Source organism: Crocuta crocuta, unplaced genomic scaffold, assembly GCF_008692635.1.
Source record: "Crocuta crocuta isolate KB4526 unplaced genomic scaffold, BGI_CrCroc_1.0 scaffold11, whole genome shotgun sequence".
Lineage (NCBI taxonomy): Eukaryota > Metazoa > Chordata > Mammalia > Carnivora > Hyaenidae > Crocuta > Crocuta crocuta.
The window spans coordinates 5,917,638-5,932,610 of NW_027528624.1; the positions used below are offsets into that span (position 1 = coordinate 5,917,638).

The following is a 14,973-nucleotide window of genomic DNA, read 5'->3' on the forward strand; positions in this document are numbered from 1 at the left end:
TAAACTAGATTTACCTCTTCCAGAACCTCATATAGACAGACTCCTATGGTACATACTCTTCTGTATCTGCCTTCTTTCCTTAGTCCAATTTTTTGAGCTATTTGAGAGTATCAGTGGCTTGTTCCCTTTTATTGTTAAATGGTACCCATTGTATGAATACACTACCAAGTACTGCTTCATTTTTCTTATTGCTGGGCACTGAAGCAGTTCCCAGTTTAGGGCTATGATGAATAAAGTTGCTCTGATACAAATATTCTGGTAGATATTTTTGTGGATTCATGTTTTTATTTCCTCTAGGTAAAAATTCAGGGATAGAACCACAGGTTTATAGAGTAGATGCATGTGGTGGAATGTTATAAGGAACCGTCAGACTGATTTCCGCATGAAATGGTTGTACATTTCCTACTCTACCCAGAACACAGGGCAGTTAGAGTTGTTCTACAACCTTGGCGCACCTATTGTTGTCTGGTTTTCCTTTTTTCATTAACAGCCACTGCCATTGATGATTGTGCTTACCAATTCTTCTTTTCTCAATGGCTAAGACATTGAGAATATTTTAAAGTACTTAATGGCCATTTGTATATCTTCCCTGTTGAATGCCTAATGAAGTTATTTGTCCATTTTTATTAGATTGTTTTTGTATTAAATATATTCTAGATATAAGCCATACATCAGATATATGAACTAAGACTATTTTTTTCTCAGCCTTTGACTTATCTATTTAAAAAATTTTTTTTAATGTTTTATTTATTTCTGAAAGTGAGAGAGAGAGAGGCAGTGTGAGCAGGGCAGGGTCAGAGAGAGAGGGAGACACAGAATCTGAAGCAGGCTACAGGCCCTGAGCTAGCTGTCAGCACAGAGCCTGACGCAGGGCTCGAACCCACTAACCATGAGACCACGACCTGAGCCAAAGTCAGACACTTAACCAACTGAGCCACCCAGGCGCCCCTATTTTTTTTTTTTTTTTAACAATGACTTTTGGTGAGCAGTTTTCGTTTCGTTAAAGTCCAAAGTGTACATTCTTTTTTCTTTATTCTGCCTTTTAGGTCCCGTCTGAAAAAAATTTTGCCTTTGCTAAGGTTATGAAAATATTCTTTTATGTTTTTGCCTGGAAGCTTTATATTTCAGCTGAGGTTTTAGCCTACACCTTCAGGTCTGAGAGCTTTCTCAAATTTGAGGTAAGAAGAATCAATGTTTGGGTTGCTTGGCTTTGTTTTTCCACCTGGATATCCAGTTGTTCCAGAATGATTTTGGAAAAGATTTTCCATCTATACTGCTTTGCTTTGCCATCATATGGAAAATCAATGGGCCATGGATATGTGGGTCTGGTTCTGGACTGTCCGTTTCTCTATTTGTGTACCTTTCTGCCATTACTATTGTGTCTTGATTATTGTACTTTAATAGTAAGTATTTAAATCAGGGTGGGTATGTCTTCCAACTTTGTTCTTCTGCTATAGATTCTTTTGGTCATTCTAGTCCTTTGCCTACAAATTTTGTCTCTTTTTCCAAACAAAAAAACCCAAAAATACTGCAGGATTTTTCCTTGAATGTAGGTTGAATCCAAAGACTAATTTGATGAGAATTGATATTGACTCTCTTAATCCATAATATAGTATATCTATATTTAGATCTTCTAAATTTTTCTCAACATTTTGTAGTAAGTAATATGTAGTTCTTGTACACACTTTATTAAATTTATCATTAAATATTTTGTCTTGGATGCCATTATCAGTGACATTCTTCTAAAATCTTTCTTTTCCAATTCGTTATTTCCAGTGTATAGACATACAACGGATTTTTGAATATTGATATTGTATATACTTTTGTATATTTTGACTTTGTAAAGTTCACTTATTTTTGTCCTTAGGATTTTGTATTAATAATCTAGTATTCTGTGAATAAAGATAGATATACTGCTTCCTTTCTAAAGTTTAGCCTCTTTATTTCTTTTTTCTTGTCTCCAATCTTAATAGAGAAAGCATTAATCTTTCTCCATTAATATATTAGCTAGAGGTTTTTTTATAGATGGCCTTGAGCAAATTGAAGACATGCCCTTCTAGTCATAGTTTGCTTTTTTTTTTTTTTTCTTCCATGGATGAGTGTTAAATTTTGTCTAATTTTTGTTCTACATCTATTGATACAATCATGACTTACCACTTTTATTCTGTTAACACATTGGATTAGTTTGATTGTTTGCAAAGGTTAAACCAATCCTGAATTCAGATTACTAATTTTTGTTAAGTCTTTTGTCTATGTTCACAACAGATCATGTTCTATCTTTTCTAGCAATATTCTTGTCTACTTTTTGTATCTCCATTTTTTGGCCTCACAAATTGAGTGGATAAGTGTTCCCTCCTCTATTCTCTGTAAGAGATGATAAAGGATCAGTATTATTTCTCCTTAAATATTTGATACAATTTTAAAATTCTAGTTACAATTCATTGAGCTTCTTAAACCTATAAGTTAATAATTTTCTTCATCTTTGAAAAAATTTCACCATCATTGCTTCAAGTATTTTTTTTTCTGTTTCAATATCTCTTTCCTCTCTTTCTAGGACTTGATTTACACTTATATTTGACCTTTTGATACCTTTTTAGAGATCCTTAAAGTTCTGTTTATTTTCTTTCAGCTTTTTCTTTTTTTTTTTTTTTACTTTGTGCTGCAGGGTATATAGCTTATATTGCATTATTTTCAAGCTAACCTTTTCTTCTGTAATGTCTAACCTGATGGTAAGGCCATCCATTGGATTTTTCATTTGAGATATATATATTTAAATCTTGCCTTTTCCATTTGGCTCTCTTATAGTTTTCCTATATCTTTAGAATATCTACTTTTCTCTTTTATATTCATATTTTCCTTTAAATTCTTAAACACAATTACAATATCTTTTTAAAAAATTCTGTCTGCTAATTCGATCATTTCTGGATCTGCTTGTATTGACTAATTTTTCTCTTGACTCTGGATCGCATTTAATGATCTTTGCATGTCTGGTAATTTTTACATTTATGCCAGACATCATTAGATGCCATATCACCTAGTGACTAAATTTTGTTGTTTTTCTCTAAAGAGACTTGAGTTTACTTGTGGCAAATAGTTCATTTACTTAGTGATTATTTTCATCCTTTAAGGATTGCTTTTAGGCTTTGCTGGGGTGTTTCTAGAATAGACTTTATTTTAGGAATACACTAAGTCTACCCCTAAAGTGTGACTTCTTTAGTCTTGATGAAATCTTCATGGTATCCCATGACGTCTCTCCTCTCTGGCTAGTCAGAATCTCAAATCTCTGAACACAAAATCTCCCAATGCTGTGTGAGTCCCGTAATCTCCACTTACCTCACCACTCCCTGCTAGTTGTTCTTTCTTTAGTACTTGTTCTTTGTCCTGAAAACTGTGGAATCTTTCCCTGTGCAGGTGCACCTTTATATTCAGTCAATGATTTAATGAGAACTGTGCATATTCCTTCAGCTTCATCTCATCATGGATCCTTTCTTATTATGACCCAGTCTACAAAATCCCTGCTGCTTCAATAATCCTAAAACTAATTTATTACGTACTAATTTATTTCCCTTTCTAAAAGTTCTCAGCCCTGTGGCACCTGTTGTCCATCATGTGAAAATAGTTTTTCCCTACATTTTATAAATATTTACAGCAGAAATGCTTGCCTTTGTCCATCTACCTGTCCATTTTGTTTATTGGCATCTGTATCCTTCCTGACTCTCATCTGCCCTTCTGCTTTTTCCCTTCACGTCCTGGCAACTCATACCCCTGCAGACCACTTGTGGTCAGGACCTATGTGTCAGTATAACTTAAGGGATATATATTACATTTTATGTATACTTATATATATAAAGTACATATATATGTATATATAAAGTATATATGTATATATATAAAGTATATATATGTGTATATATAAAGTATATATATATGTGTGTGTGTATATATATATATATTCAGAAGTTGCAGTATGGAATGATAAAATTCCATAGTTGAAAGATCCCATTGATCTTTAGCAGGCATTATAGAATGGTACTCTCTCTAAGTTTTTGGCCATGTGTTCTCCTGAGCTTTCTACTGGTGTGATTGCAACACCTCTATACATCTTCTTTTTCTTTCACAAAACCACTTAGGAAAGATAGCCAGTTTCTAATGTCTCTACTTTCAGAGCTTTTGGTCAAAGGCAAGGGGCCTGAGACATTTTGCCTCACATGCTGGAGCCAGGAGAAATTTGGTTCTAAGAAGATAGCTTAAAGCATGGACCTTCTAACAGAGATTTAAGCTGGCTACTGTTCCTCTCATGGTTAAAATTAAAGACATACGCATCTGGGTAGCGTTGTGGGGTCTTCATATGTCGGTGTGGTACCATAGATGACCAAGATTGACATTTCTTCCCTGTGATAGTAGTAGATGACGTGCCTCGGTAACTCTGTCCGTTGCCCTGGTAGCACTCCTGGACCACAGGAGTTTGTTCAGGTGGTACTGAAACTGAAATTGAAGGAATCAACTAAGTAATGACTAGAACAGAGATATGTGAAGCAATTTGTGACACGAACAGAACAGTAATCTCTTGAAATTAACTTTGCTTTCTTTTCCCTATTGGCAGTCAGATGGCCTTGCAAAGAAAACAATAGCTCCATCACACTATAGAAGTTGAGTCACCTGACTTTCCCTGTAAATATTGAATTTAAAATTCAGGAAAAAACAAATGGGCCAAAGTACTTATAACTGGAAATTGCACTCATGTGCAAGTTCTCTTCCCTGGATGTGTCCACTGGATGCTCAAGAGAATAATTGGGTAAGAGCCCAGAGGCACATTCAGTAGTGTAAGCTACACATGGGGATTAGCTTCCAGTGGGGGCAGAAATGAAATCCTGGTGTGTGTTTCTCCAGGCCTTTTGCTCATAAAAAGCCAAAGCCTTAAGCTGCTAGGAGATGGGATAAGAAATAGTTCCACATCCAAGAGCACCAGCAAAATGTCATTGCTTCTCAGGGAGGGAGAGAAGCAAAAACCTATTCCCCAGGAAAAGGGACAGGGAATTCTCTGGTGCCCAGGATCCTTCACTGACAGAGAACAGAAGTCTGGTACTCTTCCGCTTAAGATCCACCACAGACACAAGTTGGAATTTAGTTCCATGGAAAGAAGGAGCAAGAACATTAAGAAAACACTACCTTCAAAGGCAAGTGCACAGAGTCCATCTACAACTTAGGGTAGATTAGGAAGGTAGAGAGTGCCTACCTCCACCAAAAGCTTAGCATTGAACAACAAGAAACAGCAGTCTATCACTAAAGTCAGGTTTAGAGCAAGACCCCTCTGTGGTGCAAGCATTTTAGTAGTGTCTGCTAAAAACTGAGACTGGATAAGGAATCCCAAGAAAACTCGTGAGCACCCTCAAACTGTACTGTAAGGAATGAGAAGGGGACATGCAGAATGTGAAACCTGCTTAATTAAAGGCAACAATGTCAACTGAAATACTGTTCATCTTCTGATTAGATTGACTCAATTACCCACACAAGATGCTTAGAGAGGAGGGTGTCCATTTCAAAGCGTAAGTAATATTTACTGTAATCGCTACTCTTCTTCTACACATAATGTCCCACATTTGATAAAAAAAAAATCACAAGGCACACCAAAAACGTCAGTAGTAAAGAAATTAATGGGACCAGACTCAGAGATGACTAAAACAGACTCTTAGAGATTGTGAGGTAGCTATGAATAATTCACTAAAACATCTTATAGCAAAGGTGAACGATATACATGAATAAGTGAAGAATTTCAGCAGAAGTAGAAAGGATAAAATGCAAATGGCAGAAATAAAAAACATGATGTTGGATATGAAGAAGTCCTTTGATGGGCTGATCAGCAGACTAGACACAATTGAAAAAGAATCAGAGAACTTGAAGATAAGTAAATAGAAATGATCTAAACTGCGGCTCCTGGGTGGCTCAGACAGTTAAGTGTCTGACTTTGGCTCAGATCATGATCTCATGCGTGGTTCATGAGTTTAAGCCTTGCATCAGGCTCACCGCTGTCAGCACAGAGCCCACTTCAGATTCTCTGTCCCTCCCTTTCTCTCTGCCCTTCCCCCACTCATTCTCTCTCAAATAAATAAACTAAAACTTAAAAAAAAGAAATTATCCAAACTGACACACAAAGAGAGGAAAATGTGAGGGGAAAGAAAAACAAATATATCAGAGGTATGAGGTAATATGAAATGGTAATGTGAAAAGAGTCTAGAAAAGGAAAACAGAACGAGAGAGAACAGGAAAAATATTTTCGTAATAACAGCTGAGAATTTTATAAGAGTAATGAAAATCGACAATCCACAAATACAGGAAGCTCAGAGAACCTCAGGCAGGTTCACACATGTGGACGTACCATAATTAAACTGCAGAGAACCAAAGATGAGACAAAATCTTGAAGGCAGTCAGAGAAAAAAGAAGTATGAAATACTTAGGAACAAAAATAAGATTTCTGGTCAGAAACTATTCAAAACAAAATATAATGAAAGTGATGAAAGAAAAACAATTTAGCCTAGAATTCTACACTCACCAAAATTATTTTTTCAACTGAAGGCAAAATGAAGACTTTTTAAGACATACAAAAGCTGAAAGACTTCATTAGCAGCAGATCTGTACTACAAAAAATGTTAAAGTTTACATTTTTCTTTCTAGAAGAAATATGATACCTTATAGAAATTTGAATCTTCAAAAAGAAATGAAGAGCATCAGGAATGGGATAGATAGATGCATACATGCAGACAGACAGACACACACACATAATCACTTTAATTTATACTCACATTAAAATGTGACTATTCAGGCAAAAATAGTATCAATATATTGTGAGATTTATAACATAGTAGAAGTGAGCCCTTTGAGAATAGTAGCATAACACTTTGGAGGGAGGAAATGGAAATGCAATATTCTAAGGTTCTTGCATTTCAAATTAAGGAAAGTAATATCATTTGAAAGTGGAATGTGATAGTTAAAGATGTATATGGTAAATATTGGAAAAAATAGTAAAAATATTAAAACTGGTTTAACCAATAAGCAAATGGTGGTGATAAAAGAGAATCAAAAAATACTGAGTGAACACAAAGGCAGAGAAAGATTGTAAAAGGAACAAAATTCAAACAGGACGAGTATAAACAATGTTTAAATCCAACTACATTAACAATTATATTAGGAGTGCCTGGGTGGCTCGGTCAGTTAAGTGTCTGACTTCAGCTCAGGTCAAGATCTCACAGTTTGTGAGCCTGAGCCCTGCATNCGTTTAAATCCAACTACATTAACAATTATATTAGGAGCGCCTGGGTGGCTCGGTCAGTTAAGTGTCTGACTTCAGCTCAGGTCAAGATCTCACAGTTTGTGAGCCTGAGCCCTGCATCAGGCTCTGTGCTGACAGCTCAGAGCCTGGAGCCTGCTTCAGATTCTGTGTCTCCCTCTCCCTCTTTGCCTCTCCTCTGCTCACTCTGTCTCTCTCTCTCTGTGTCTCTGTCTCTGCTCAAAAACAAATAAAAATATTTTTAAAAATTAAAAGTAAATAAAAATAAAAGCTACATTAAATGCAAATGCTAAACATCTCCATTAAAAGGCTGAGAGAAAAGAGATATCATACAAACCACTAGTGAAAATGGAGCTGTAAGGTCTATATCCCTACAAGCAAAAGCAGACTGTAGCAAGCAGTTTTTCCAAAGATAAGGGGAGACATTACATAATAATGAATGGATCATTTCTTCAAGAAGACATAACAATCCTAAGTGTATATATGTCTAACAAAGAGTTCGAGAATACAGAAACACAAGACCAAGAAGATATGGACAAATCCATAGATAAAGTTGGAGACCTCACCATTCATCTCTCAGAAATCTATAGAACAGAAATTAAAAAAAAAAAATAAGACGGATTCCGAAGGGCAAAACAACACTAACCCACTCGTCCTGACTGGCCTTGGTAGGACGAATGGATCAAGAAGATGTGGTTTATCTATATGATGGAATACTACATGTCAATGAGAAAGAATGAAATCTGGCCTTGTGTAGCAACATGGATGGACCTTGAGGGTGTTATGCTAAGCGAAATAAGTCAGGCAGAAAAGGACAAATATCATATGTTTGCACGTATAGGAGGATTGGGAGGAACTTAACGGAGGACCATGGGGGAGAAGAAGGGGAGAAATGGTGGGGAAAAGGGAGAGAGGCAAACCATGAGAGACTCTTGAATGCTGAGAACAAACTGAGGACTCATGGGTGTGGGGGGGGAGGAGGGAGATGGGCACGGAGGAGGACACTTGTGGGGATGAGCACCAGGTGTTATATGGAAACCAACTTGACAATAAACTATCTGTAAAAAAAACAAACAAACAAACAAAAACACAACTCTACCCAACAACAGCAGAGCTTCAGGCTTTTCATGAGCTCAGGGCACATTCACCAAGATGACCATATTTTTGACCTTAAAACAAGCCTCAACAAATTGATTGAATTTTCAATGATTGAAGATCATTGAAATCATAGAGTACGTTCTCTGAACAGAGCAGAATGAAAGGATAAACAAAGCTACTGTGTCTTGTGGCACCAGTTAAGTGGAAAAACCCAGAATGCCCTGGGGCCCTCGGTAAGCTCTCATTCCTCTTCCTTACCTGGAGTATCCAGTTGTTCTGAGGACTGTGGAGAGGACTCACAGGACGGGATCTTGCAGTATTCCCACCTCACTTCGCTGTCGGTTGTGTAGCACCAAGGAGACGTTTCTCCATCAGGGTTGCGACAGTAGTTTTCTTCCAAATTTCTGAAAAAGAAGTGATTGGGAGTCCGGCTTTCCAAACAGGTTCAAAAAATAATGGTGCACACATGCTTGTTAATGGTGATATTGGGGAGGCATCCAGCTATTTCTCCAGGATGACACAAACCAAATAACAGGTGGGAACTTAAGCACAGAGAGATTCTACAGGATCCACAGAATTAGGGCACTGATGCTTCTTGCTGGTAAATGATGGAATTATATGCCTTGGCTGTGGATAGTCAAGCAAAATAGTCTTTTGCTGTGTGCTAGGCACTATGCTCAATGAAGAAAACACAATGGGTTTTTTCCACACGGTTTCTGTCTCAAGAAGGATACATCATAGCTGTAGAATTCAAGTATTCTCAAACCTTACTGTGCATTTAGTGGAGAGCTTGCAAAATATATTGTTGGGACCCATTCTCAAGTTTCTGATTTAGTGGATCTGGACTGGGCTCAAAAATATGCATTTCTAACGAATTCTGATGATGCCAGTCATGCTGGTCTGGGGAACTACACTTGAAGAATGAGTGTTAGAGGAAAGGCAGTGTAAAATTTCACTTCCCTTGCATATGACTTAGCCAGTTTCCATTCCAGAATACTTTAACGTAGGTTCCTCTAGTACCAAAGCCAAGGCCAAGTCAGTGGGATTTCATATTCCACTCAGCAGACAGGGATTGAGACCAGAGGCTGACTTACTTGCAAGGGAAGTTTTCAGGGGTCCTGTTGTGCTTGTGAGGGGTCTGTTCACTCCAGCGCTGACAAGTATGTCCAGATACTGTGACGGACACCGTCCCTCGGTAGTTTTCACCTTTGCCTTTCAGACACTGATACGTTGGGCCCAAAGTTGGTGGTGGTGTTGCTTGAATGGGGATAATAAATTATAATGAATATTTTTAAAATAAAGAATGCACAGATGGATATTGTAGGAGGGATGGAGGCAGGGAGTGTCAGCCTGTCTTCTGCTCATCCTCTCTTAGAATCTGGCACTTGAAAATTGTCTATCATTTTCAAAAGAAGTTGACTTGGTAGAGTCTATGAGATCATCTAATGAGGAACTCTTCCCAAGACAAGACCCATGGCTTCTTTCTACATTTTCTCTGCTCGGTTCACATTCATAGTAAGAGTCACATATACCAATGATACAACTTCCTTTGTGATGAATAAATTAGTCACTGAGTAAACATAACTGGAGAACACCCAATATTCCATAAAGCCAAACAACAAGGAGTCCATTGAAAGAAGACAAAAATTATCTCCGAAGAAAAGCATATGCATTCAGAAATCAAGAAATTCTTGAGAGGAAAAAAAAAGATGACATAAAGAGAAAATGACATTCATAAAGGAGAGTACCTGATAACCTTCAGAGTCTCAAAGCATGATTGTCACATCAAAGAACAGGAAGCCACCATCAAGGTCTCCTGCACCTTTTTTAACCTTTGATGACTGTCCTTGTCTACATGTTTAGTCCTTTGTTACAGATTCTCACAGAAGGAAAATATTATAAAATTGTTTCTTCCAAGTCATTCCTGCCAAATCTCCCCCGAAGACTATCTTTCTGCTGCTCTCTCACAAGTCTGGCTTACTAAAAAACTGCACATCCAGAGGGATCTCTTTATTTACAAAGCAACAGTTACAAGGAACTCAGATTAATTTCAGATCCATGTACCAGAAAGAATGGGTCTGTTTTCCTTGAGCACTAGAGAAAAGTAGGATAGCAGAGAGACTTCCCCAAAACCTATATTGAACTGTACTCAGAAGAGGCAAGAAAAACAATAACAAAACATAATCAGTAGAAGCTCTGATCAATTACCTACAGTAATCAATAAATTGTTTTCAAAGAGCAATTACATCCCACAGGACTTATAGGGCACTTTTTAGGCACAGCACTCGAGCACTGAGGCAAGGTTTCTGCTTGTTTTTGTTTGTTTGTTATTGTTTTTTCTTTGTTTCATCTTGTTTGTTTCTATTCCAAGGGCAGAGCAGGTGAGGCTCCCTGAGGACCGGGCATGAGCCATACTTACTACAGCGCGGGACATCACAGAACTCCCAGCGTTTGTTGGGGTCTGTGGTGAAACACCACGGGCGGGGCTCCCCATCAGGGTTACGGCAGTAATTCATCCTCAAGTTCTTGTTTGGAAACCTGGATGGGCAAGAAGGATTTTAACAGCACTGAGCATTCACATTTATGGGCAAGAATCACTTCAAATGAGCAGATATGGAGCACCTGCCGTGTGCTAGTCACGGTCCGGCGCCCAAGGAAATGACTGGATGAAGGCAGTCCTCAAAGAGATCACTATCTCATTAGAAAGATTGGCTCAGTATTCCAAGGGCTGTTTTTCTAACAATGTATGTGTGCAAAAATCACAATCCTTTATCATTTTGGCTATGGGGAAAATTAATGTAAGCAAATTCCAGTTATTCAGCTGCAAATGATAGCCATTTTAAAACACAAAGTACTTGCTGACCAGGGATAGTCTTCTTAGACACTGTATAGTCAAGAAGTTGGCATCTTCATAACTTAAAGGAATGGTCTTTCTGGTCTACCAAGTTCTGGTCCTGTTAGCCTTTAAGCTTATAGAAACCTGAAGGTATAGGGTATGCTTCTGAAGCACTTGGCCAAATAGTGCCCCAGCAACCTCAGCAGGGACCTAGTGACTGAGACTGTGAGGTGCACGGCAGGCCTGTGGCCCTTCGGGCTTATTTCACATCCCTCTCTGATGCTGTGACTATTCAGTCAGGATGGAGAGAGCAACCAGCAGTGGCTTCAGCAAGACTCTTCTAGTCTCTGGAAAGTGAATTTATCCAGTCTGGGCCTTGAGGCCTTTACCGTATTTCTTCTCTGAAGGCAAATGGCAATGGCTGTGTTTTAAACAAGCAATATGGAATGGGAGGTATAGAAATTCTGGTTCATAGTTCATTTGTGAACTATGGTGAAATCTGTGGCTTAGTCCCATTTCTTATGAGTTTCATAAGCTGTATTATGGTTCTACAGTCATCATAGGGCAAAGAGACAGAAGAGAAAAAGCTGCAGGGAAGGAGGCATTTTCCAGTACAATTAATGCGAGGAGGACCCAGAAAACCTTACTCCAGGAATCATCATTATTTCTAGATCATGGATTCTTTTTTTTAAGTTTTTAATGTTTATTTAGTTACTTATTAAATTTTTTAACGTTTATTTATTTTTGAGAGACAGAGGGTGACAGAGAACGAGCAAGGGAGGGGCAGAGAGAGGGGGAGACACAGAATCCAAAGCAAGCTCCAGGCTCTGAGCTGTCAGCACAGAGTCTGAAGCGGGGCTTGAACCCACAAACCGTGAGATCATGATGTGAGCCAAAGTCGAACACTCAACTGACTGAGCCACCCAGGAGCCCCTATATCATGGATTCTTATTCCGATTATTAATTCACGATCCCCTTTGGAACTCTGGTGGAAGTTAAAAATCTTCACCCCATAAAAATGCACTGGTATAAATACACATAAAATGTTGGGGAATTCACAATCTCTAAGGCTTGTCCATAGATCATACATTAGGAAGCCTTAAATCTCATCAGTATAAAGGAAAAGGAAAGGAATAAAGAGAAGCGGGAAATACTTTGAAAATACACAAGTGAGATGTATCTGTATTTCTCAAAATTCAATGTGCATACGAATCAGCCAGGAATCTGGTTATAATGCAAAATCAGATTCAGAGGGTCAGAGATTCTCCATTTCCAACAAACTCTCAGATGATATTGCTCCTCCCTGCACCACATTTTTGGTAGCAACAATTTATACCTCAGTTGCAATCCTGTTGGAAGATATACACGTTCAAATTCAAAACATCAGATGTGTTTGCTTCCTGAGGAATGCTAAAATATCTAAATAACATTAAATGGCTCCTAGAGGTGTGAAGTTGTAAACATCTCATTACTTTTCCAGTGAGACTTACTTGGAAGGAATATATCCATGGGCATGTGGAGTTTGAGAGTTCCAGGATTGGCATTCAGTTCCAGAGATGGTCTTGGAAATTTTGCCCTCGTAGTTTTCTCCGCTGCAGTGCATACATTCATCTGGGCAGAATGGAGAAGGAGGAAAGGAAGGAAGGAAGAAACTGAAATGGGTGAATCAAAAAAGAGTAAAAACTAGAAATGTCTCAAATCCCCCTTGCTACTTGTTCATTTTTACTTTCCAACAATTGACTTGGCAATAAAATTGGCTGTAAAGACTCTTCTAATATAATCGAAAACGGCATTCTCTCCTTCAAATAGTAAAATTCATGTATTTTGGTCACTACCCCCTCAACTATTATACTCATGACCACATCCAGAAGTCCCATAATACCCTGTCCTCAAACTGGGATGCACTGGTCCTTGGTGGGTGGGAAGTGTATGGGGAGAAGGTGCATGTATTCTCAGAAATCTGTAAGTTCTCTACTAGGATTTTTAAATATTTGATGTCTTCATTTCAACAACAGTCTTTAACAATTTCTATGAAGTTATGGGGCGCCTGGGTGGCTCAGTCAGTTAAGCGGCCGACTTCTGCTCAGGTCATGATCTCACAGTTCATGAGTTCGAGCCCCACGTTGAACTCTGTGCTGACAGTTCAGAGCCTGGAGCTGCTTCAGATTCTGTGTCTCCCTCTCTCTCTGCCCCTCCCCTACTCATGCTCTGTCTCTCTGTCTCTCAAAAATAAATAAATGTTAGAAAATTTTTTTAATTAAAAAATTTTTCTATGAAGTTATTCTGTTCATGTGGATGACTGCCAGTCAGTTGAATTTGAGTGTCTGAGTTTTCATTTGTGCTCATGACCTCCCCAGAGAGCAATATTCATCTAAAGTGACAGGCCTTCTATTTTATATTATAGCCACAGCCCCTCCTTATCTGTGGTTTTGTTTCCTGTGTTTCAGTTAGCTGCGGTGAACCGCAGTCTGGAAGCAGATGATCTGACCTATCATCAGAAGGTCAACAGTAGCCTTAGGTTACATCACAATGCCTACGACATTTCCCCTCACTTCATCTCATCTTGTAGGCATGTTATTATCTCACATGATCATAAGAGTTAAAGAGAGGCTATAATAGTAAGACATGGAGGTAGGGAGACCACATTCATGTAACTCTGAATACAGCATATTGTCATAATCATTCTTCTTTATTATCAGTTATTATTGTTAATCTCTTACTATGCCCTATTTATAAATTAAACTTTATTGTACGTAAGTACAGGGGAAGAACACCATAGCACATAAAGGGTTCTGTCCTGCCTACAGTTGTAAGCATCCACTGTGGGGCTGGGAACGTACCCCTGCAGCTAAGGCGGGGATGGGGGGGACTCCTGAGAAGCATGGCTGGTTGTTTTTTGCCTTCTTACATTATTTAAAAACTGAAACTTTGGTTTGGAATTCTTTTTTTCCTATTTACATTTTCATTCTTTATTTTTGGAATTATTGGAATAACAGTACAGCAGAGTAATGTATGATTTTAATTTTTATGGAATGATAAAGAAAAACAGAAGCAGACTTGATACAAAATGATGCTCTCGTGTTAGTTAAGGGCCAAATGACCTCATAACATCGTATATCAATAAGCATCTCTGTGGCTGGAACAAAGGTGGGAGAATTGAGCTGTCACAGGGTGCAGACACGACCCACATGGCGGCACAAATTCCGCCCTCATCCATTCCCCTTTGGTACCAATAAATGTGGCAGAAAATAGGAAATGAAGAAAAGTTTTTCAATAGGAGATTCTTCAAATTTTTAGCATTTACTCTCAAGGTACACTACTCAACTGGTTGGTCCATGAAGATAGCAGATTGCTGGTTTAAAACACTGGCTCTTTGCTTGGCTTTGATAAAACAGCAAAGTCTACCATATTAAATGAATGAATGTATTTGGATTTTATTGATTTTGTGGTTTTAATGATTTAATTGCAAATCTGTTTTTGGCTTTATACTGGGTAAGAGCTTTGAGCATAAGAAATAATATCTAGGAGCATCTGGGTGGTTCAGTCAGTTAAGCATCCGACTCTTGGTTTCAGCTCAGGTCATGGTCTCACGGTTCATGAGATCAAGCCTCACGTCAGGCTCTGCACTGACAGCACGGAGCCTGCTTGGGATTCTCTCCCCCCCCCCCCCCCCCCCGCTTGCTCACACTCTCTATATCTCAAAATAAACAAACAAACTTAAAAAAAAATTGTGTCTAGAATTTACATCTAGTTG

The 14,973-nt window shown here is 38.4% G+C and overlaps 1 protein-coding gene across 1 annotated transcript in view; it reads right to left on the reverse strand.

Annotated features, from left to right (window-relative positions):
• Nucleotides 1–14,973, reverse strand: part of PLG (plasminogen) — a 44,177-nt gene that overhangs the window by 17,486 nt on the left and 11,718 nt on the right. The window contains exons 6-10 of the mRNA XM_077755065.1: nt 12,710–12,830; nt 10,803–10,921; nt 9,478–9,640; nt 8,642–8,787; nt 4,320–4,485 (exon numbers count right to left, since the gene is read on the reverse strand). Coding sequence (XP_077611191.1) covers nt 4,320–4,485; nt 8,642–8,787; nt 9,478–9,640; nt 10,803–10,921; nt 12,710–12,830 — 715 coding nt within the window. The remainder of the gene's footprint in view (nt 1–4,319; nt 4,486–8,641; nt 8,788–9,477; nt 9,641–10,802; nt 10,922–12,709; nt 12,831–14,973) is intronic.